Consider the following 24,530-nt stretch of genomic DNA (forward strand, 5'->3'; position numbering starts at 1 on the left):
TTGTTTGGATTTTGATCAGAATTTAGAAACTCAAATACTGCTCAAAGGTGTTGAAATCTCATTTTGAAAATGAATTTTATTTATAAAAGATTATAAAAAGGGTTTTCATTTTGTTGGAGTTTTATTCGATGGCTTTCAACTTTTGTGCTTATTGTGAAAAGTTGACCTGTCAATGTTAAAACTCAACTTTCGGGAAGTCTCTCTGCCTTGCTTATCCTGCTCAGTGCTCCCTTCCTGATTTCTTACCAAAAACGCCAAAAACGTTTGTTTTTCTTTCATAAAATGTATAAAAAGTCTGGGTGTCTAACAGTCCTTTTTGTCTTTTTGTATATGGGTCTTCTTTTCAAAAAAAAAAAAAATCAGGAAAAAGTCACTCTTTCTCCTCGAAGGTCCTTCTTTCCGAATTTTCAAATAATTCTATCATTTAATCAAAATTGAGCGAAAAATGAAAACTGTAATTTTTCATTTTTTTGAACGTCAAAATATAATGTCAATATACATAATAGCAAAAAATTGAATATTTTGTTAATGTAAACCAATTGATTATGCCCATAGTTTGATGTATTTTCTTGATTATTTTTTTGTTTCTTTTAATAATTATGAATTTTTGAAGATTTTTTCCCGACAATTTTGTGAAAATGAAGGAGAAGGGGGGAGGTATTCGTACACTTTTAATTTTGAAAATGTCCTTCCAACAGATCCTTCTGGGGTCGTTATTTTTAGTTATCAAATTTTATCAGACACCTTAATTGCCCAAAATTGGCAAAAAGTTCTGCTTTTAGTTTCTGTTTTTTATTTCATTTTTTTATTCCCGTTTTAAAATCACCCATTCATTTTTGTTCTTCTCTTTTTTTTTTTGAAATGAAAAATTGTAATTTCGTTTCACGCCCTCCCCTCCTCCTTGCCCAAAAAACATCATCAAAACATTAAAACAATTGATTCCTCTTCAAAAAAAAAAAAAAAAAAAAATTAAAAATGGTCTGGAAAAATTCTAACCCACTTCTTTTTCTCCAAAAAGTTGCAACATCCGGAAAAAACCCTACCGAAATTCCTGATGTTTTCTATGTCTTAAATCAAATTTTTCTTCATTCAGAATTTTGAATTTGTCATCATTATTTTCCAATTTTTTTGAGAAAAAAAATATTAAGTAGGTAGGTACCTATTTAAAAATAATAGAAAAATGGTCTGAAAAAATTCATAAGCCCCGCTCTCTCCAAAAATCTGAAACTTTTGAAGAAAATCCTGAAAAAAGTTCTGATGTTTTCTATGTTTTAAATAGAACTTCAAAAAATTGTATGCTTTCTCTTCTTATGTCAGAATTTTGATTTTTTTCATTTATCTGTTCTTTTTAAAACTTGAAAAATTTTGACTAGATGAAATTTTGAACCAACTGAGTTCTTTTCCATTCCCCCTCCTCCATCAAACCGAAAAAGTTAGAATTTCAATTTCCTGTTGAAAGTTCTATAAAATCCTACTTTTTTCATTTTTGAAACTTGAAAATTTTCCATTCTATTCGTCTATATAACTTAGTACAATTATTAGATAAGTTTTGACTTGACTCCCCCCACCATAAATTATTGTCTTTTTAATGTTTAAACTTATTTTCAGCTTTGTTCCTCAATTCCATCAAATTTTGATATTTTGTTTCTTCGAAACAAAAGGATTTTAAATTGTCAAAAATTCGCCAAAAATTTAAAAATCAAACATAGTTCACGAAATTTTTCAAGTGTTATGTTTATTGTTTGTGGATAATCTCTCGATTGCTTTTTCATGGAATTCAAAAAAATTCTTGATTGGGTGATATCCTTTGAATTTTCTAAAATATTCGGAGGGGAATATTGCATGAGTATTGAGTAATGTAAAAAGCATCGAATGACAAGGTATTCAGTTCAGTTATAGTTTTGTAAAACCAACGTAGTTTCTGTAATTATGTCACTTACCTAGATACCTGCTTCAATTGTATTCGTGTTCCGAGCATCAATTTTGGTACAAAATGTGGAAAAAAATATTTTTTTGAGGGTCCTTTTCTAGATAACTGTTGGAAATGTTGAAAAATATAATTGGACAAAACGATATTTCCTAATAACAAAGCCTATAAATTTATGACGAGTAAAAATGAATATTTTCTCCAAAGTAGCCTCATAATTGGTTTTTTAGCCTCCCCTCTCTACATTTACACACGGTTTGTCAAATCTGAAAAACTGTTTAAAAAAAATATCATCGATGTGTAATATTTGTTTACGAATTTGTTCATTGAATTGACTACCTACTTTTAAAAGCTTCTTTATGGTAATTGAAAAACTATCAAAAGTATGTACTTAATTGAAAAGTTGAAATATTTCAACTTTTCAATGAAAAATCACAGAAATATTTCAATTACTGATTATAAACGGTTTCATTGAAAAACGACTGGTAAACTTTTCAATTATTTTACAATTTTATGTTTTTCAATTACCATTAAATATACGTGTAAAAATGAGGCTTACGTTGTATTTCAATTTTGCTACGCGTTCAACTTATACCTATTTTTGTGATATTTTTACAGGTGGAAAACTGTGTTTGTGCTGATTCTTGAAAAATCCTAGAGCTTGTGGTGAGTGAAAATATTTCCAACCAATTTTTAAATTATGTACGTACTTATGTATTGCATGTGACGCTTGTACAGAAAATATGACCACGATGTGACGAAAATTGATTTCATGTCTCGAAACACTTGTATAAATATCACCGCGTCGACTATTACGAATTTTATTTACATGGTAGCTCTAAATAAAAACCGAGAATGAGACAACCGCGATAAATTAGCTTCCACGTGAATAGATCTAGTGATTTAATTTCATTTCAAAATATGAAAGCAGCGAGCCGCAAATGTAGAGAATTTTCTACTCCAAAGCAGATGGCATACTTCTAAGATAATTTGATTTCCAATGCTCTAATTCGATTACCTTTTCGAGTTTGTCGATTGTTTTTCGAATCGAGTATCAAAATACTGTATGTACTTAGATACGAGCTTGTATCACTTGTGCTGGGTTAAAATTTACCTTGACATTGGTGCCATAAAAATATTTATACCTTGATGTACGAAAATAAGCTCTCTTATTTGAACATCTGTTACGTAATAGCTGCTTCTGAGCTTAGAGAGCGCTCTCTACAGCTTGCGTTGGACTTTCAAAGTACACTTTTGGTTTTCGTTTTGATTGAAGTATCGTATGAATTGAATGGAGAAAAGGCGATTTAGAGAACTTATAAATTCCAACTGTACTTGGATCTATTTACCTGTCTGTATGTATCAGAAATTCTAAAAATCAAAAAGTAAACGAAGTATATTTACTCGAAATAAATTATTAATTCTGTAAATGGTCAAAAATCAATTAAAATTAGATTTCACCGCGTCTATAGCACTGAGAATAGTTTTCTTGATTTTCTCTATGGGCGAGTCGTCGAAAGCAGAGTGCATATTTTTATAAACACTGGAAAAATTAACGTCCACGCCTTCCACGTGCAAGTCTCCTTGGACATTCTGAAATAGTTATAAAATTCATAAAATAGGGGAATAGTTGAAGAGGTGGGATCATAAGGGGAAATATTGTACTTACGAAAAGGGACAAAAATTTGAGAGTATCTTTCAGGCCTGCAGTAAATGTGGTTTTCAACTCGGACGAAATATTGGGGTACGTGATGGCCACCAAGTTATCGATATCCTTTTCTAGTTTCTCTTCCTGTTCTTCCTTCAATTTGGGATACGTCATGTTTTTAACGTATTTCAAAAAAACAGGAGGGTCCATTCCTTCTATGTTGATCGTATCACCCTTGATAAGTTTAAGAAAAGAGAATGGATTTTTTTGAGTCAGTAAATTGAATGATTTGAGTAGGGTTTATTGCTTATTTGTTTACAAATACTTACTGGAGTAAGGATCTTTTGGCTGATGATGGAATCTTCTCCTCGACGACTCTATTACAAATGAGAAAATTAGTCTGTTTGGTCGAGTATATCAATGATAAATTGAAACAAAATGAACGTATCTAATTTTATGTGGCAAAAAATTTCACTTTCAGGGAGCTAAAATTGAAATTTTGAAATCAGTAAAAAAAAATTTGGAGGATAAGTTTGAAAAAAAATCAAAAAAGAATGAAAATTTTCATTTTGAAGGGGGAAAAGATTTTTCAAAATTTAAAAAGTTGGAATTTGGGAGCCAAAATTCAAATTTTGATATCAGTGAAAAGGATAAGTTTGAAAAAAAAATCAAAAAAGAATGAAAATTTACATTTTAAACGGGAAAAAGATTTTTCAAAATTTAAAATGGTTAAAATTTGAGAGCAAAAATTCAAATTTCAATATCAGTGAAAAAATTTATAGGATAAGTAAGTTTAAAAAAAAAATCAAAAAATAATGAAAATTTTCATTTTAAAGGGGAAACGATTTTTCAAAATTTAAACAGTTAAAAATTTTTAAAACAAAATCAGAGATCGATTTTTCTGTAGTTTGCTTCTCGGGTGAGTTAAATTTCAACTTCTCCCCCTCCCCCCTCTAAAAAAATTGACGGATCTCGGGGGAAAATTCAGAAGCCTACCTACTCCTCTCCCTTCCGTTGAAAATTCAAATTTTCGAAAAAATCGTTAAAATAACTACTCGTATCAATTTATCATCTTCGCTGAAGAAGTTACTTACGAGATAGGAAGCTTCGAACATCTCACCCAGCACAACGACAGCGATCTCAGTCGTACCATATCCATCGTAATACATAGTCGCAGCCTCCCACATGATCTTAGACAAGGCCATGGTAAAATAGACCTGATCGACGATCCCAGTACCAGGCATGAAAAACATGACGATCCTCAACAGAGTCGAAGCGTTCGAGAGATACGAACTATTGGACGGATCCGAGAAGACGTTGAACATGCTCATCAGACTATCCGGAGATGTATCCACAGGCGATAAATATTTCAACAGGGTGTATGGAGAATAATTGGGATTGTTGGATGAACCAAACCATGAAAACCAGCTGTTGGAGTTCGCATTTGGATCTACTACCGAAGGAGCAGTGGTAGTTGTAGCTGATGCGGTTGATGATGCGTATGGAGCAGAGCCTCCTGATGCGGTTGCATCAGCTGTGGCTGAGACTTGGGTTGTCGATGAAGGTGTAGTAGAAGTGACTGCAGAGTCGGCTTGGGATTTGACGTCAGTAGCCAGCGCGTCTGCTTTGGCGTTTGCTTCAGCTGTGGTAGCATCTAAGGAGGGGAAGAAGGAAGATACGAAGGGGGATCTCTTATCAAGTTTGTGTTTGCCTTCTTGGTCTTCGTCGAATTTTTCTGTGGCGTCGTGGAACTCGTCTTCGTCGTCGTTGCCACCGTGGTGTCCTTCACCTTGTTGATGGTGTCCTTGATGTTCTCCTCCTTCGTGATGGTTTCCTTGGTTGTTGTGTCCTTCGCCATTGCCATCATGTTCTTCAGGACCTTCATGCTCGTCTTCACCATTATCATGATCACGTCCACGTTCTTCATCATCATCATCACCATCCTCATCCTCATCTTTGTGATGACCATGTCGGGGTTCTTCATCTTCATCTTCATCATCGCCATGATGTCTGGGCTCTTCGTCATCATCGTCGCCGCCGTGGTGCCTTGGTTCATCTGCGTCATGCGACTTGTGACTTTCGTGATCAGGATGATGCCCATGTCCTTTATCGTGATGACCGTGTTTCTTTCCAGCACCATCGTTATCGTAGTACATCTCAGCTTCGCCAGCAGCTATAGCTTCTTCGGCCTTCTGTATGCCTTCCAGGTACTTAATCTGGTCTTGGTAAATATCGATAATCGCCTGCTCCTTTCTGGCCGCGTCTTCATTTCCTCGACTTAGCTCTTTATCCCTCATTTCGACATGTGAACCGATTTGCGATTTCTTGAAGTCGATCATTCGACCTAACGACTCAGCCATTTGAACTGAAATTTCAGCTTGTTCGGCGTGTTCATTGTTGAGCTTTTCTTTAGCCGATTCGTGATGTTGAGGGTGGTGTTCGGGTTCTTCTGCATGGTGGCGTTTTGGTTCGTAATCGGAGTCGTCATCGGAATGATGACGTTTTCTTTTGTGGTCGTGTTCTTCGGAAGAAGTGTCTTTGGATTTGGGTAGGATTAGGTTTATTTCACCTTGAGGATAGGCTCGATTGTAAAGTCCATAGCCTCCGTAGCCTCCGTAACCTCCGTAACCTCCACCAAATGCTGGTACAAAAGCTACTTGTCCCTGAGAAGTATTAAACAAAAGCGTTGCATTTTTTTATGAGCAAAGAAAATAATAAGCTGACACGAGTAGACAATGACTTACCCCTCTCGAAAGGTCAATATTAGCCGAGTTTCCTCCTTGCGGAGTGTACCAATTGTTTCTGTTTTTGTTGAGTTCATTCAGAGATGTCAGACCCCATTCGATGACCACTGTCTGCAAATTAAAAAAGCACCATCATATTTTGTACCCCAAAAAAAAGTGAACTTTTCGAAACACTATACGAATAATTATTGGATTGGCAGTAGTTCAATTTGAATACTCACATAAACTTGAGCAAACAAAGAGAAGAAAATCGCGTACACGAGTAATTTACGAAGTTCGGAATCGCCAGCTTTGCAGCTGCTGCGTCCACCACAGCCGCGAAAAATATTCATTTCGAATCATCAAGCGTGATCCGTATCGATTACTGGTATTTTGTCAAATGCGTATCTTCGATAGGTACGGTTCTAGCTTCAAAATTTTACTCGGCAGGTACTCGTACGTGTGTGTAGATTGGATTTTCACTGTTTGACAGGCCAGTTGAATAAATACTATACTGCCCGGAGTTTGTCTCCTTTTACGAAATATTCGGTTGGTATATGAACGTACCTGCGTAGATGTGTGTTTTTTTTTTTAGGTATGTGTGTCGTTGTTTAGCTACTGCGAAAATTGGGTATTATGACGACGAGAATTCGAACGAGAATTTTCTGTATCTGAGGATCGAACTAGGAGAATGCTTTTTGGGGCTGTGTTGATGAGAAAATGGTATAAGATAATCGCTGCTGTATTACAACAAAAGGTTAGTTTTTGGAAGAGCTTGGACTATGAACATCTTTTATAAATTTTTGATATTTTAGCTTAAAGTCGAGTGGTTTCCAGAATCAGAATCAGTGTAATTATAAACACCCAAAAAAAAAAAAAATTTCAGTATCCCAAAAACTCTAGATTTTGAAACATATCGTGTTCATATTTTGTAAAATTGGTGGCGGGGGGGGGTCAAATTTGATTTCAGAGTCGAACAGTTACATCGCTCGACATCCATGTTGTACTTTGTAGAATCAAATGCTCTGCCTTTTTCAAGGGAGGGGTGGGGGTAGGAAAAAATAAGTTTAAATCTGAGTAAATCTGTAAGAAAATTAAAATATCTAGTTTAAATTATTATATGTAAGTACATACATAATTGAGTTGTTCATTTCATCAATTACTGTGGAATAACTTATTTAACCAAAACAATAATTTGAGTTCATTTAGAAAGAAAGTCACAATGGCCAAAAATAATTATGTAACAGAAAAATACATACATACTTACTAACAAGGGAAACCCCCCCCCCCCACATGAAAATCTCAGATTTGAATGAAACTTGGACTGTTGGAAAGAGGACCTCAAAAAACACCCATCCCCCAATAAATTCCAGATCCGGCCGACGGTAGTGTTATTCGATTAGATATCAATCATAAACCCTTCGGCCAAAATTTTAGCTGCTCAAATTCATGTGGTGTGGAGAAACGGCCATTTTTCAAATTCGCCGAAAATATGAGAAAAAAAGTAAAACATTCTGTTTTCTGACCGGAAGTCCGGATCCGGCCAATGGTAGCATGGGTTGATTTGGTATCTAGCACAGATCGTTTGACCAAAATTTGAGCCCTGGAAGTGCATTAGATGAGCTGCTTTAACAGGTTTTTCAATTTTTCCAATGACTATAGCATAAAATAAACCAGATGGACAAAAATGTGCTTTCTGATGTAAATTCCAGATCCAGCCAATGGTAGTATTAATCGGTTAGGTATCAAGCAGAAAACCTTCGGCCAAAATTTTAGCTGCTTAAATTCATGTGGTGGGGAGAAACGGTCATTTTTCGAATTCGCCGAAAATATGAGAAAAAAAATTAAAAAATTCTGTTTTCTGACCGGAAGGCCGGATCCGGCCAATGGTGGTATGAGTCGATCAGGTATCTAAAAGACTACCTTTGGCCCAAACTTGAGCTCCGGAAGTTGATACGCGGGAGAGATGGATATTTGTAGTTTTTTCCCATTTTGTGAGTTGAACAGCTTTTCCTGTGTACACAAAACTTCAAAAATTCGCCAAAAATCGAAAAATCAACTTGAGCAGCTGAAAATTGGGGGATGGGTGTTTTTTGAGGTCTTCTTTCCAACAGTCCAAGTTTCATTCAAATCGGAGATTCTCATGTGGGGGGCTTCCCTTGTAAGAACATTTTAACTTACAAGTAACCAAATATAACCAGCGAATTGAATATTTTTTAGTTTTTATTTATTCGCAATTCGCAACATTCCTTACAAGAGGCAAAATTTACTTCAATCAATTTCTAAGTGCCGGATACAACCTTTTAATGGATCTAATAATTAATACCGGTTTTAATTCTAACATTGGCTGAACAAATATTCTCATTTTCCTCAACATTAAGTTGATCAATAACACCGAGTGAGTCACCTTCTTCATATAGGTACCGACTGTTTTTTGTAAAAAGAGCCAATCTGCATTTTTCAAGATTTTTTCATTTAGGGCAATTGAAAGGGCCAAACTGCATCATTCAGTTCGGCCCTGACGCCCTGAGACAGTTTGGCCCTTTCAACCTTTTCAATTCTGGTTGTTAAAGCGATTTTGCCCTGAGTGAAAAATTCTTGACAGATGGTACTTTTTACAAAACACTGTTGATTACAACAAACAGCATTTCTCTGCGTCAAATCGTCCTTTTAACGTAAATTCAATGAATAATCTTTTTACCACACGTTCCAAAACGACTGTAGCACTTTTTTTTTACTAGAATTCCAAATGTTGGATAATTCAGATCTTGTATTAACAACACCCAATCAATGTCGACTGAAATGTTACTTCGATTACAAATGAAATGAGCTGGAGTAATGACGTCTGACGTCATCTACTGCAGTAAAAAAAGGCTGTGGTGGAACAACTACAAAAGATCTTAAAGTGATCATGTGTGCTTGGGCCAATGAAAAGTTGTATCACATTTATATGTACTAAAGTTCAGACAAAAGGTTATGTGATAGATTCGTTTCTGATCGAGGTTCCCTAAGTATAATTGAAATGAATTGAGGTGAGTAGTATACAAAACAACGTCCACGCATCCCTCAGGGGGCCAAGGGTATTTTTGACCCTTCCGTTTGAGGCTCGAACTCAGTTTTGAGGCTATCCGAGTCAAGCTAGCTCCGTTTCAGTGTACTAATAAAAAATAAAAACTGTGTTATGACGTCATGCGCACTCCATCCAACCAACAACCAGTTCTGTGTGCTGCTGCTGGTTCCAAAACGTGCCACATAGAGCGCGTTCCAGCAGCAGGCAGTGTAGTAAGCACACAGCAACAACCAGTCAGCTGTTTTGTAGTGCTTCCATTTTCCGCCACATAGAGAGTGCTTTGGTAGTTGATTTTTTTATTTTTTTTATTTTTTTATTTTTTATTCAAGATGACAATTGTAATTTTTTTTCCATTAATTGATGGAAGGAGAAAATTCTTTTTCACATCGTTGGTGGGGGGAAATTATTATTATTTTTTTTCAAGAGCAGTTATTAGTTGTATACCAATTAGGTACAGTGAACAGTGCAGTTGTGTTTTTTCAACAATTGTGAATTTTTTGTTCTTGTTGTTTTAAATTCAATAATGGGAACTGATAATTTCACTTTGAAATTAATTAATGTTAATAGTGAAAATTTGCAAGAAACTTTGCATGAAATTGAAAATTTCAAAAATGATATTTTGAAAAAATATGATCGTGAAATATTATATATATTTGTGAAAGATTATTTAACAAATGCTAGTTGTGATTGTCTTCAATATGCTTATGTTGATCAATTGAAAAAAGAAACAATAGATATTTTATTTCAATTACCTAAATTTGATTATGATGATTGTATAGATGTACATGTAAAAATTTTACCCAGTACTGAATTTTTTAATATGTTTAAAAATGAATGGATAGATCCAAAATTGCAAAAATTGTAATTTTCTGAAGAAAGGGAATGGGTAATTAATTTATTAAATGAAACAGGTCAGAAAATGAATGTTGATGTATTCAATAGTTTATTTGTCGGTGAAGATCAATGTTTTTCTAAAACTGTCATTGGTGGAGAACAGTCTGTAATGGAATATTTGATAAACTGTATTAATTACATATTGAAAAGTGTTGAAGAGGAAGAGGTGGAGGAGGAGGAAGAGAAGGATGAAAACCAGATATAATATTTTTGAGTAGCAATATTTTGATAATATAAAAATACATTGTATTCAGTTAGTTCATTTGTGGACATGCTTGTGTATGGTCATTTATTACAATTTGTTTTTTTTTATGACTAGTATAGCATTGTGAAGTGGTTTAAATATTTTTCAAGAGTTTTTTCATTCTGTAAAATGACATCTGTACATCATTTGTTTAAAAATGATCATATTTTATACATGGAAATTATTGAATGGAACGAATGGGAAAGAGAAACATGGAGTTTTTTTGTACCATATGATCCAAAGAAGGTTTCCCGAAAAGTACGCAAACGTTTACAGAATTTTATAAATACCTCGAATCATTTTCGTGTTGGTCAAACTTGCATGACAAGAAAAATGAGAAATTTCCTAATGTGTAGAAATCAACATGAAAATACTAAGTTTATGAATCGATATAATTTAAGGGGACGAACAATTTTAACAGACAATATTATTTTGAAATTCATGAATTTACCTGCATCATTTGTATCTGAAGATGATCAAGAAGGAAACAGTAGTAGTTGTGAGGAAGACAATGATTTACAATACACAGCCGAAGATTTAGGTCTAGATAGTTATTGGTATAAAGGTAACATTAAATTTTCACCATATGAAAAGTGGACGTTGATTAATGACTCTTTTTAATCTTTATGACAATGATGTACAAATAATTATACCTACCAATCTACTTACTTAATTACAAAGATGTAAGTTAATAAAATATTGTAATAAAAATTTATATTTTTATTGAGTCAGTTTTTTTTTTATTACAAGTTGATAATTATTGTACAGGTAATAAAAAAAAAGTGAAAAATTAAAAGAGAAGGTAGGAGATGAAAACTGTACTGTACTGTACACTGGTATACAATGTTGCACATCATACATTGTACAGTTTTCAGTTGTTAATATCACATTTTCGTGCTCATTGCAGTGTTTTTATTCTTTCTTATAAAACTACTTACTGAAATTTTCAATTCATTTTTTTTTTATTTTTTTGTTCAAGTACAAAAATTAATATTATTTAAGATGACTTCTGATAATTCAAAAAAATTCACTGCTTGTTTCATCAGAATAAGAATGATCGATTCCCGACTAAGCATGGAAGATTTGAATGAAATACTTAAGCTGTCCATATTTCGAGAATATGCTGGAGTAAAAGTACAAGAAACAGTAAGTACCTAAACAATTTCATTTTTAAAAAAATGATGAATTATTTTTTTCCCTTTGATTTTGAATAAAATTTTCATTTTTGAGTAATATTTAGATTTTAAGTATCTACCTAGGAATCAATTTTTCAACAGTGTTTTTTTATTTTATTTTTTAGAATCATGATACTAGAACAATGGTTCTAGGATTTCCATTTATGATTAGTGCAGATAAATTGACAAATCTGATCACACAAAAAACAGGGCTCCCAATCAACATCATGATAAAAATTACTAGAGATTCAGATTACGAAGATGATGATATTTCAAATGCGATACAGAGATTGCTTATTAAGTATCGTAATAATGACAATGGAGCTGGTGGTTCAGGTGAAGGTGAAAGTGCATTCATGGCTAATGCTTGATTTTATTTTTTCATTTTTTTTTTTTTAAATTAATTTGAATTGAATAATTATAAGTTTTTTTTTTTTTAGAAAATAGTGCAATTTTTCATTAGGAAATAGGAAAAGTGTATATATATATATCAAGAATGTAAGAAATTTACATTAAGTTGTGTTGTAAGAAAAAAATAAACTTAAAAAAAAAAAACGTGTATTTTATTCACAATATTTACAATATTTGTTTTACATTAGAAGTGTGAAGTGAATTATAGGAGAACAGACGATCATAAATGATCATACAGTAAGCAACTGTATTTGCTGGTATGTTGGCATTACAAGTAAAATCTAGACGAATATTCATTGGAGCTATGCCACTAGCTTCAATAGTATCTTTTTGCTTGGAACAATTAAACACCACCATTGGAATTGGATAAGTACCATCAAAGAAATCATTGGAGGAAAAATAAGTTTCTGGGTAAGGTTTTTCATAATAAGAAACTTGAAATTCTGCAAACATTTGATAGAGTAATTCACGTAAGTTGTATGTATAATTCAAATTTGGAGCTTCATAAGGATAAAGTTGATCATTTAAAGATAGTCTGATGGTTTGCAACCCAATTGGATCTAATATTGAAGGGTTAGCAGAATAACTGTTTCGACGATTTGTTTGAAAAACAACTACTACATATCTTGGTTTTAATAGAGAATGAGTGGTTTTAATAGTCCAACTTACTGAGGTACTTTGAGGTAGTGTGGGGTATTCAAAAAGATCCCAAGTTCGAAATTGAATTTCAATTGGTCGATTTTCTTTAATTATATTGAGTAGTTTTATACGAGTGAAGTCTGAGTATTTTAAAATTGGTACTTTCCATGAAATTTCAGCTAGCGAAATAGTAGGATTCACATAGGTTATGTGAGTATTAGCAGCATCAGCTGCAGCTCCAGTATGAATAAATACGTTACTATCATCTCTAGAACGAATTAAAATCAAATCTTGTACTGAATTAATTATTGGATTTTTGTAATCTTCACCAAATCCCATCAACATGTAAAAAGGGATATAAACTTGAAAGTAGCCACTACTGCTAGCCTTATATGAATTGTATGGAGTTGTACTATGTTGAAATCCACAAGATTCTAAATATTTTGCGTTTGAATATGATTTCGTTAGGTAAGATTTTATAGTAGTGGTAACACCTGGGTTGAGTGTGCGATCGATAACATGTCCATTCAGTTCGTAGGAAATGCTATTAAATAAATTCATTAGTGCATTATAGGGCATTTGATGGACATATGTAGTGCTGTTATTTCTTTCAATTCGGCCAGCAATGTATAGGTATGAACGATGAGGTATGGATATAACATCTTTACTATTGATAGAAATTCGTATTTCATCTCCATATGTCATGCTTGGAGAAAATGGTTTGTATGTAATATATTCCCATTGCTCAATTGAATTATCAAATTGAGTTGGTTGTAAAATATCATTAATATGCTTACTTGTCATTTTTTTTTGATTTAGTGTGGTAAATATGTGATTAATTATGACGAGATCGAGGTTTTATTCCAAGTGATTTCAAAAATTTCAAGTTGACTTGAGATAATTTTTTTGGTTTTGTTGATTGAGAAGGTGTTTGATAGCTACGAGGATGACGACCACGTTTAGAAACAGCAGGCACTTTAATTTTATTAATTTTTTTCAATGAAGATCTCACTGTAGGCTGCTGTTGCTCTTGGTTAATATGAGTTTTATTATTATATACAATCATGAGAGAAATTTTGAAATTTCACGTAAATGAAGTACAATGGTGAAATAACCAAAATCACGAACTGTATCTGTTGGATGGTAGTGAGTTATTGTGAGACTGAATCGCTGAATAATTTTTTCCCTGTCTGTATTTTCGTAATTTGACGCTAAAGGAAGGTAAATTGGGTATCTAGGTTCTTCTTTGACTATGCGTACAGGATGTGATGTAGGATGTGAATTAAAAACAAAGGAGTAGAGTATGTTGGTAGACTTTTCATTTCTATAACAACAATGAGGAGAAATCAAATCACACCTTATATATATAGTTTCCATGTTGACCCTATTTTCAGAGGACTGAGTTGATGATGTAGGAAGACCTGTAGGTACTTGACGTTTAGTTCGTTTTTCAGGAAGTTCACAGTATTCTCGACCCTCTGCATCAATTTTTATTTCCTTACCAGCACACTCATCTTCTTCTTCTGTTTTTGTTTTTTGGGAGTTGTTAGAATTTTTTATTGATTTAGTATTGATAATAGGCGCATATTCTTCAACTTTTTCAACTGTGCTTTGATAGACAGTTTTTTTTAGTAGAGATTGTGATGGTGGAAGTGGAGCAGGGTTATTATTTGATGTAAATGTAGGTGTATTATTTACATTTGTACCATTAGCAGTAGTGATGAGAGGAGCATTTCTTCCTTGAGAATTTGTATTTATTGGGGGAGGAGGAGCATTATTATTTGTATTTATTGGAGGAGGAGGAGGTGGATTTCTTCCTTGAGAATTTGTACCTGTGTTGGTATTATTTGTATTTATTGGAGGAGGAGGAGGTGGATTTCTTCCTTGAGAATTTGTATCAGAGTTGTTGGTACTATTTGTATTTATTGGAGGAGGAGGAGGTGGATTTCTTCCTTGAGAATTTGTACCAGTGTTGGTGTCAGTGTTAGTGGTATTATTTGTATTGATTGCGCCTTGTGAATTTGTACCAGTATTGGTAGGGGTGGGAATAGGTGTTGGAATATAACCAGAAGAACTGTTGGTTGTGAGAGGAGGTGAAGATGGTGGAGTTAGGGGTAAATTTCCATAACTGTCATCTCTGCCTTGTTCAGCATGTGAATCAAGGTATGTAAATGATATTAGAGCCAATTCGTATTTTTTATAAGGTTTTAAATAGATTGGAGGGTGAATTTTACAATCTATATTTGGAGTATTGTAATTAAGAACAATTCTTTGTGAATACATTTTTTTTATTTTGAAATTCTGATTATAAACAATGAGAGTAAGAGTATATCATTACAATTGAACTAAAATTACATATCTTAACTTATTTATAGTTGAAAACTCAGATAAACCTGTTATTGATTGAAATACCAAGTCATAAAAAACCAAAATACTAATAATTTCAAATTCAATAATGCACATCCATCAGTGTGAAAATAGCATGATCCATACAGATGAGCAATGCCTGGATATTGTCGACGTAGTTCTCGAAATGTTGGAATATCTATGAATTCAGACTGCATTTCTTTTATAATAGTATTTCCTCTATTTTCCCAACAGTTGTTGTTGTTGCTGCTACCTCTACTGTTACTGTTATAGGTATTGGAAGTAGAAAAATGTGTTGAAGAAGATCCAATTTCTGGTATAAGTGAACTATTATCAATAATGTCTCTATTGTTGTAGAGCACACTATGCAGAAATTTACATTTTTCAATTCCTTTCACATAGATCAACATTGGATTGTATTTTACAATTTTTTTTATGATTTCACACATTGTAATATCATATGGTTTTAATCCACAATTCCATGGAACATTCCCCATATTTCTCCATACCCATTCATTGCTGTTTTGATAAGTTGAATCAACAGTAGAATGCAAGTATGGAGGGAGTAAAATTTCATGAAGACTGAACTGACCATCTAAACTAAGACAGGCAATTTCTTTGACAATCACTTCGCGATTTACACCATAGTAATAATTAAAATCAATGAATAAAACCTTTTTTCCACCATTAATATTAGTTTTAAACGATTTGAAACACATGGTTTTTTTTTTCAAGCTGATTCAATGTAAAAATTTTCAACTGATGAAGTATTCACCACTATTCCAACAAGTCGAATAAAAATTTTTCATCACGGATACCTGCTTATATACTTTTTTAGTTGCTAAAGTTTTAATTTGTGCTACAATCAAACGACAAATGGTGTCATCCAAATTTTTGAACAATTTCAATTTTTTGCATGATGTGGCAACAGTTGATACAATTTCCAATGTAAGAGTAGAAGGAGTAGTTTCATTTATATTCTTGAAAGATTTATTGTTTAATAAGAAATTGACTAATTGTGAAAATGCAAATTTTGCAAATAAATGATACTTATTCAAGGTTTCTAAGTGAACTGTCAACATGTCATAATAATGAATCAATTCTAAGAATAAACTTTGTGTCAAGATCATTGATTGAGTACTGTATGCTGTTCCTTCATAAATAATTATTTCTCCATTTTCAGAATTAAAATGTAATTTATACCTTCCAATTTGTTCATCTTCAATTTTCATATCTGGAAAACTGAAAAATTTCATAATTTTTTCATATTCTCCACGCATAAGTAAAAACCATTCGTCTGTGGAAATTGTCCATATAGCAGCATTATTTCCATTATTTGTTCGAAATGCAATCAGTATTATTGGTGAAAAATTCAAGTCACTCAACAAACCAGTTTCCACATAATAGTTTTCTAAACTAGTAAATATGTAGGATTTTAAAATCATAATAATTATTTGAAAAAAAAATTAATAACTTCACATTAACCGAACAGAACAAAGAAATCTACTGCACTCTGTGAATATTGAAAAATCACTGATCATTTGTTTGTAGGTACAGCAAGTTTTATTTGGAAAATAAAAAGAATACAACCATCTCATGCATCGAGTACAATTTAAAATTGAACCAATACAAAATTTCATATCATTTAATATCTGCTCAAAGTAGTGGAGTATAGACATTTTTGTAAAATTTGTTCTGGATTCTTATTGACTTCAATTAAAAATTTTAAACATATGTGTCCGCAATTAACTGTGTTAGGTTTCTGCAAAGCTTCATGATTGTATAAAATTTTAGTATTTTTAAGATACCGAAAAAGTTCTGCAGGTGGTCCACAATTTCCCAAGGGATCCATGTATAGAGAAATGTTATTATGACGGAAAAAAGTCACCCAATGAGTACCAATACCGCTTTGACTATCCAAGTTGACAATTGCACATTCTTTTTTTCTTGGTTTTTTAGGTAATGAATCTCGTGAAAATATACCTCTGAAATGTTTAATTTTAAATTTTCTGACAAGAGATTCTAATTGAATTGAATCAAGAGGTTCGTTAGAAGAAGGTAATCTAGGAAATTTTGTTTTTTGTTTTCTGTTTGATAACATGATTTCATGAAACAATTTCTAATCCCAAACCTGTTTTATGGGGACGAATTAATAGATTTTTACCATCAATATAATGTATACCACTGCCTTGCTGAGCTTTATATTGATCTCTAACACTTTTAATATTTTTAATTGCATTTACAATTGATGACACACCTCCGACTAGTGTTCCAACGTGTGATAGAGCAGTTAATATTGGTATAAGTGGAATGGCACCTCCAACTTTGGGAAGTGGAATAATGCGACTAATACGTGGATTTTTGTTCACCTTATACTTCTTAATAGCAGTTAATGAACTCTTTACCAGAGCTGATATATCCTTGTCCACCATACTCCGTCTTGTTGATGCACTACGTTGTTTCTTTCCACTCACTGGGAGATGGAAATGACTGTGGTCATCCTTCACTTTTTCCTTAATCTTCTGTACAAGCTGATTGAATGTAAGACCATCTCTAGATTTCTCCTCAACAGTTGGTTGTTTTTCCTGGTTACCACGACCTCGAAGGTGTGGTTTCTTATTTGGTTTGGGAGGGTGATGGTGGTTATGTTTATTCACGTTTACACCTGCTCCTAGTTTACGCTTCAATTTCATTGCATTCGTTGTAAACCAAGCAGTTGCTCTTTCTGGTATGTTTGCATCTGCACTTATTACTCTGTCCCATGCTCTATTCTCAAGTTCTTGATCAGCTTTGTGACGATTTTCTAGATCATGATAACGAGAGTAGGCAATATCATGTTGTCTTGCCGCTTCATCCAATGGATTTATACCTGAAATATTTTTTGCTAGTTTTTTTTCTAATTTTGTTCCTGGACCAAGGTATCTATATCCAGGTACATGTAGCTCAAATGGAAGTTTATCTATGATTGTATTCAACAGCCCTTTACCAGATTTACATTTTTTCCTTTTTCGGGAAATACGTTTACTACGATTTTTATTATGCATTAGAGGGGTGTGATATTTCACATTACTATACTATAAATAGGTATGCATACGAATGAAAATTTATATTTTATACACCTATATTTATACTTTTTGAATACATGATTGATTAAATATGTCGTCTATTGACCAGCAAGATTTCAAAGTAATTGAACAAACCGTCAAACTACCAATAAACAAACCTATTTTTGAATCTAAATTGAACAATCCTAAGCAGAATTTTCGAAATATTCACGGACCTTTGTTCCCAGATTCAGTACGTGGGTTGGTGGTGGGGAAATCAGGGTGTGGCAAAACTAATTTAATGATCACATTATTACATCATAAAAATGGTTTAAAATTTGCAAATGTTTACCTAGTAAGTAAAAGTTTATATCAAACAAAATATGAAAAGCTCAGAAAAATATTCAAGCTAATTCCTCAAATTGGTTTATACTGCTACACAAATTGCAATGATTTACCTAGTCCTGAAAATTGTAAACAAAACAGTATTGTAATATTTGATGATGTCTCAGCGACTAATGAGGCGAATGAAAAATTGAGACAATATTTCTCAATGGCTCGTCACAAACAAGTTTCTTGTTTCCTACTATGTCAAAGTTATGCTAGAATCAGTAAATCATTAATTCGAGATAATGCAAATTTTATCATTCTATTTAGACAAGATGCATTAAATTTGAAACATGTGTATGATGATCACTTGAGTGGAGATGACATAACTTTTGAAAAATTCCAAAACATATGTAAATATGCTTGGAACAAAACTTCATTCGGATTTGTAGTAATTGATACAGAAAGAAACTTATATAAAGGGAAACTAAAGTGTTCATTCCATCATTTTATAATTTTAAAAGAAAGACGAACGTAGTGTAACAGTGTGTTTAATAAAGAAAATCAAATCATCATGGCTACTACCACACTCTATCCATCAACTGATATTCAAGAGAACATTAATCGAGAAATTGCTGAAAAAAAAGAAATTGTAGAAATTGTGGGTAACATTAGACAAAAATATAATGATTTGAAAAATAGATCAAATGAAACTCAAGAACAACTACTACCACTGATACAACCTATAGCCAATATTGGATCAAGTTTAAAACAAGTTTTGGAAAAAAAGAAAAAATCTACCAAAAACATCGACAATAAAATCAGTACTCAAGTAGATAATAGCATATTGTCATTTCCCTCTCAAGGTGGACTAGACACTGAACCATTTGAAATACAGCAATCAAATTCATTACCAAACGATAATGTCGAAGATGGAGATGAGGATGATCAATATATTGATTTATCTGATTCATTATCTTATCAGCAACAGTTTAATAATATAAATGAAGAAAATGCAGCAGTGTTGAAAGAATTACCTAACCTGAATGATATTTATTACGGGTTGAAGTACAATGCAAGAGAAGATCAATTTTTAATTGGAAAGCAAAATGTAGCCATACCAGATATAAACACTCTGATTACAGCGGATTCCACTCAATATGAATTGACACCAGGTTTAAGATATTTATTAACTTGTCAACAAGTGAATCAAAATGAAAATTTGTACACACAACAAGATTTGGTCAATTACAGAGATGTTATGATTCGAACAAATGCAGCTAGAAAAGTCAATAACACATGGAATAATATTACAGGAGGACGTGATAAATTTCAATTTATAAAAAGTCTTACAAGTGATCATCCTGATTATCAATCACCTGCTCATTCTCCCGTACATCTATCAACTACTCCATATTATACACCAACTAAAAATCCAGAAGATAGTTATGATACTGGACCAACATTGCAGGTACCTTCTTCATCTTCCTACTTTGGATCATCTCACAAGAAAACAGGATCTGGTTTAGTGAAAAAAAAAAATAGGAGAAATAAAAGTAATATAAATAAACAAACAGTCCGCCGAAATAAATCATTACTAGGAAATCATTTTCTTGTACCAGACCTCACACACCAGTACCAGTTAATTTACTTTGATGATCCTAATGAAATAGTTGAACGATTGAAATTATTATATGGTGAACAATTAGCTGGCAATACTTCAATTCAAATATCAAACGAAATTCAAGCCATACTAGAAGAATTACAAGAACGTAATATTTATTAATTATCTGTGGTGATGGCGAATTTGAAAGAAGATCTTATCAATCAACTGTACAGTCCAGCTAGAAAAAACTATCAACGAAAACGAGTAGAAATTCATTCATTGTATGATTTATATGCAGGGGATTTAATTGAAATGGGTCAATATAAAAATGTAAATAAAAATCATTCTTACATTTTAGTAGTTATAAATTGTTTTTCTAAAATGTTATTCACAGAACCTCTAAAAACTAAACAAGGCCTGGAAGTAGCTAAGGCACTTGAAAAAATTTTCATCAAAGCTAAACCACCAAAAAATTTTCATACAGACCATGGTACAGAATTTTGGAATCAACATTGTAATAAAATTTACAAAAAATACAAAATCAACCATTATAAAACATACTCTGTAATCAAAAGTTCGATTGTGGAAAGAGTAAATCGTACCTTGAAACAATTATTATTCAAAGAATTTGCCAAACAAGGATCCTATAAATTTTTACCTATACTCTCTGGCATTGTAGAAAAATATAATAATACAGTTCATAGAACTACTAAACATAAACCCATCAATGTGAATGAAAAAAATGAACAAACTGTGTTGAAAAATATTCTCAAAAGTACTGCTCCAAAAATTAATTTCAATAATCTAATGTCAGATAAATTCAAAATAGGTGACTTGGTGAGAATTAGTAAACAAAAAGGTGTTTTTGATAAATCATATCATCAGAATTGGAGCAATGAAATCTACAAAATTAGAAAAATTATCAAGACATCCTATCCTACTACCTATCTGTTACAAGCAATGAATGGAGAATTAATTACTGGAGCATTTTATCCGGAAGAATTAATGTTAGCCAGACATCCAGATGTACATTTAATAGAAAAAATTTTAAAACGCAAGGGGAATAAAATACGAGTTAAGTGGATGGGTTTACCTACCAGTGAGAATTCATGGATAAATGCTAAAGATTTAGTTAATTAAACTAATGAAACCATATGTATGTTTTTTTTCTAAATAAATATGTAAACCATTTAATAGAATTTCTTTTATTTGATATCTTAACAACATTTACAATTTATTTTCTAATACATTATTACATGGATAGGTAGGTAATTATTATTCAGTATTTTTTAAAAAATTTGAATCTGTTTGATTATGCACTATGTTGGTATCCTTTCTGATTTTTTCAACAGTTTCATCCAGCCATTTCAAAAAATCTTTAACTTTACGTATTTCGCCTCTTGATGAGGTTAGATCAAAATTTAAAATTCTTTTCAGTTCACTCTCTTCAATAAACTTGTGTTTGGAGGATCTGCATATATCACTTCCTTTACTGACATCATCTTTGATATCTTCCCAATCAAACACCCAAAGTTCATCTTCAATTTTGCAACGACATGTAGACATCAAATGCAGTAGAATATTTGTTTTCAAATAGATACAATCAATATTATCATCATCGATAAAAATATTCACACGAAATGATTTACTTTTTTGATTATGACATGAAATATCACTTTTATTTGGAAAATTATATGTTTCAACAATATGCATTTTACAATTTTTTTTCAATATAGTCGATTAAAAATGGTAGGTAAAACACGACCAACAGATTTCAGTGACAAAACTTAACTGAAATTAATTCTACATTGATAAATTATTTTATAATTTATTTTACTATGAATCTGAACACTCAGACTCTGTTGACGATTGAGATGATGGTGATGTTGATGAAACTTCCCATCTGTCATCTTGTGAAAAAAGAGTAAAACCAACAGGACCATCATATATTTGAGATTCATCAGAGTCCAAATATTCATCCTCTATATCGAAAAGTTCTCTCAACATTTTTTTTTGGTTAATATTGTTGTGTATCTGAAAAAAAATACAACCTCATTTCATAAACATGTAAGTTTTGCAATTACAATGACAAAAGCAATAAGCTAAGCATTTCAAACAACTAACTCCATCAACTTCAGTTGTATGCTCATTACGATCTATGCATTCTAAAAAACAGCAAAATAAAGGTTCTTGTTTTCTTACTTTCACAAGAGTAGAAGAAATTAGTCCTGTTTTCCAAAACCAATCTCTATACTTTTGTACTCTCATCATTGCACAATCATAATTTGGAATACCTTGTGTATACATCAAATTATGACCATGCAAGAAACAAGATTTCAAATCTGAAGTATACACTAGTCTATCTGAATCTGGACATCCCACATCTTTCAAATTCTTCACAGTATCATTCTTGAGAATTTTTGAAAATATCTTACATTTATCTTCACCCATGGTCCAAACTGTCAGTGAATATTTTGTCAAAATCTTAAACATAATAATGACATCCTCTATAGTTACATTTCCATCTTCCCACTTTATACCATTATTCTTAGTAAATTTCAATACCCTAATTTGTTTATCCAATGACAACTCTTCAAATGTACATGGTGATTTTATGTGAAAACATAGAACATCATTGTTGCTTAAGAATGCTAAAGACATTTCCTTAATTATAAAATTTCCATGTTCATCATTAAAACCTTCAAAGTCCACAATGACTTCTGTAGAAACATTTGAAATATTTTTTTCATCTTTTTTCTTCTGTTCTTCATCATCCATTTTTTTCTTTTTTGAAAGATCTTCAATATACTCAAGTACAGAATTCGGTTTTTTTCCAACACCAACACTATCATCAGTAGATCCAAATCCGTTTTTTCCTCTTTCTGTATTCATTTCAATTTTCTATAAATAAATACAAAAAATTAAAAAAAGATTATTTTAAAAAAAATGAATGAATTTGAAAAATATACTCACATCACATTCAGTCAACTCTGGAAACATCACTTTTTCAATGATGATTTGGGCAATACGATCTCCTTTTTTAACCATATATTTTTCATGTGCATGATTGAATAAAATCACTCCAATATCTCCTAGATAGTCAGGGTCTATTACTCCACCTAAGAAAATAAATAATTTTTAAAAAAATTTCTCAACTAAAAAAATAATAATTTAATATGCAATTTAATAATTTTTCTTCACCTCCAACAGTAATGAAATGATTCAAAGCTAGACCACTTCTAGGAGCTATACGTCCATAAGTTCCTTCAGGAAATAAAAATTGCAAATCTGTTTTAATCAATTTTCTACCAGCTGCCGGAACTTCATAATCATATGCACTAAATAATAAAAATGAATAAATTCATAAATAAGTTGTTGTTTTTCTTTTGTTTCATTTTTAAAAATAATTATAATAGAAAATACTGCTTACCTGTACAAATCAAAACCAGCTGACATTTCAGAACCTCTTGTTGGAGTAAAAGCATTACTAGATAATTTTGTGTATTTCAACATTTTTCAAAATGAAAAAATATTTTTCAATTGAATGAGAAATATGAAAATTGAAATTCTCAATTGTTGAAAAAAAAAACACCACAACTACACTGTTCACTACACTTGATTGGTATATACAACTAAAATCTGCTCTCTAAAACAAGGTGAAAGGAAATGTTCTCCTTCCACTAATTAATGAAAAAAGAAATAATTATTTTTACTGTTTCCCATCTCTTACACAAGAATTGAGGTTATGAGTAAAAAAAAAATAAAAATAAAAAAATAAAAAAAATAAAAAAATCAACTACCAAAGCACTCTCTATGTGGCGGAAAATGGAAGCACTACAAAACAGCTGACTGGTTGTTGCTGTGTGCTTACTACACTGCCTGCTGCTGGAACGCGCTCTATGTGGCACGTTTTGGAACCAGCAGCAGCACACAGAACTGGTTGTTGGTTGGATGGAGTGCGCATGACGTCATAACACAGTTTTTATTTTTTATTAGTACACTGAAACGGAGCTAGCTTGACTCGGATAGCCCCAAAACTGAGTTCGAGCCTCAAACGGAAGGGTCAAAAATACCCTTGGCCCCCTGAGGGATGCGTGGACGTTGTTTTGTATACTACTGAGGTGAAAGAAGTGAGGACCGAAAAAAAGCGCCTGGATGCGATATTATCTAGAAATTGCACATTTCACTCTACAATTTGCTGGAAATGGCGACTCCATTGGTACACTCGGTTCAAAGTCCTCGTTCCGTAATTGGTAGTTTACCTTATCTAATTTTAATCTATAGACTATACTGAAAGAATACCTATTAAAAATTGCTTACGAATTGCCGAAAATCATTGATTTTGAAAAATCAAGGTCATTTACCCTTCTGTCTGCCTAGTGCCTGTCTGATCTCTCAAGGTTGCTTGTGTGCCAGTCTCGATTTACAAAGTTTTTGCATGCTTGTCTGTCGTTT

General features: G+C 32.3%; 3 protein-coding genes across 5 annotated transcripts in view; 1 reads left to right on the forward strand and 2 right to left on the reverse strand.

The window, feature by feature from the left end:
* Window positions 1-2,525: 2,525 nt before the first annotated feature.
* Window positions 2,526-24,530, forward strand: part of LOC135837071 (vesicular glutamate transporter 3-like) — a 63,774-nt gene continuing 41,769 nt past the window's right edge. Inside the window, exon 1 of the mRNA XM_065352224.1 lies at window positions 2,526-2,593. The gene's annotated coding sequence lies outside the window, so the exon portion shown is untranslated. The remainder of the gene's footprint in view (window positions 2,594-24,530) is intronic.
* LOC135837062 (dentin sialophosphoprotein-like) lies at window positions 3,308-6,761 on the reverse strand. The gene is made up of 6 exons (XM_065352203.1): window positions 6,541-6,761; window positions 6,320-6,430; window positions 4,670-6,238; window positions 3,905-3,952; window positions 3,597-3,809; window positions 3,308-3,520 (listed from the first exon to the last, which is right to left on the reverse strand). Exons 1-6 carry the CDS (start codon window positions 6,649-6,651, stop codon window positions 3,368-3,370), a joined length of 2,205 nt encoding a protein of 734 aa, XP_065208275.1. The 5' UTR covers window positions 6,652-6,761; the 3' UTR covers window positions 3,308-3,367.
* LOC135837063 (deoxyuridine 5'-triphosphate nucleotidohydrolase-like) lies at window positions 21,265-24,173 on the reverse strand. Of its 3 annotated transcripts, none has more exons than XM_065352206.1 (5): window positions 23,506-24,173; window positions 23,277-23,413; window positions 23,049-23,194; window positions 22,775-22,976; window positions 21,265-22,109 (listed from the first exon to the last, which is right to left on the reverse strand). In XM_065352206.1, exons 1-5 carry the CDS (start codon window positions 23,586-23,588, stop codon window positions 22,093-22,095), a joined length of 585 nt encoding a protein of 194 aa, XP_065208278.1. In that variant the 5' UTR covers window positions 23,589-24,173; the 3' UTR covers window positions 21,265-22,092. The 3 variants fall into 3 exon arrangements, with proteins under 3 accessions (XP_065208278.1, XP_065208277.1, XP_065208276.1); XM_065352205.1 differs by having other exon boundaries at window positions 21,265-22,559; window positions 22,641-22,976; XM_065352204.1 differs by having other exon boundaries at window positions 21,265-22,976.

Source organism: Planococcus citri, chromosome 2 (assembly GCF_950023065.1).
Source record: "Planococcus citri chromosome 2, ihPlaCitr1.1, whole genome shotgun sequence".
Classification (NCBI taxonomy): Eukaryota; Metazoa; Arthropoda; class Insecta; order Hemiptera; family Pseudococcidae; genus Planococcus; species Planococcus citri.

Coding starts and splice junctions, on each gene's coding strand:
- LOC135837062 (XM_065352203.1), bottom strand. CDS start 6,651: ATGAATATTTTTCGCGGCTGTGGTGGACGCAGCAGCTGCAAAGCTGGC. Junction 3,953..4,669: donor TGTTCGAAGCTTCCTATCTC/GTAAGTAACTTC, acceptor CATTTGTAATAG/AGTCGTCGAGGAGAAGATTC. Junction 3,521..3,596: donor TCAAATTTTTGTCCCTTTTC/GTAAGTACAATA, acceptor TAACTATTTCAG/AATGTCCAAGGAGACTTGCA.
- LOC135837063 (XM_065352204.1), bottom strand. CDS start 23,588: ATGTTGAAATACACAAAATTATCTAGTAATGCTTTTACTCCAACAAGA. Junction 23,414..23,505: donor GCTGGTTTTGATTTGTACAG/GTAAGCAGTATT, acceptor TTTATTATTTAG/TGCATATGATTATGAAGTTC. Junction 23,195..23,276: donor TCATTTCATTACTGTTGGAG/GTGAAGAAAAAT, acceptor TTATTTTCTTAG/GTGGAGTAATAGACCCTGAC.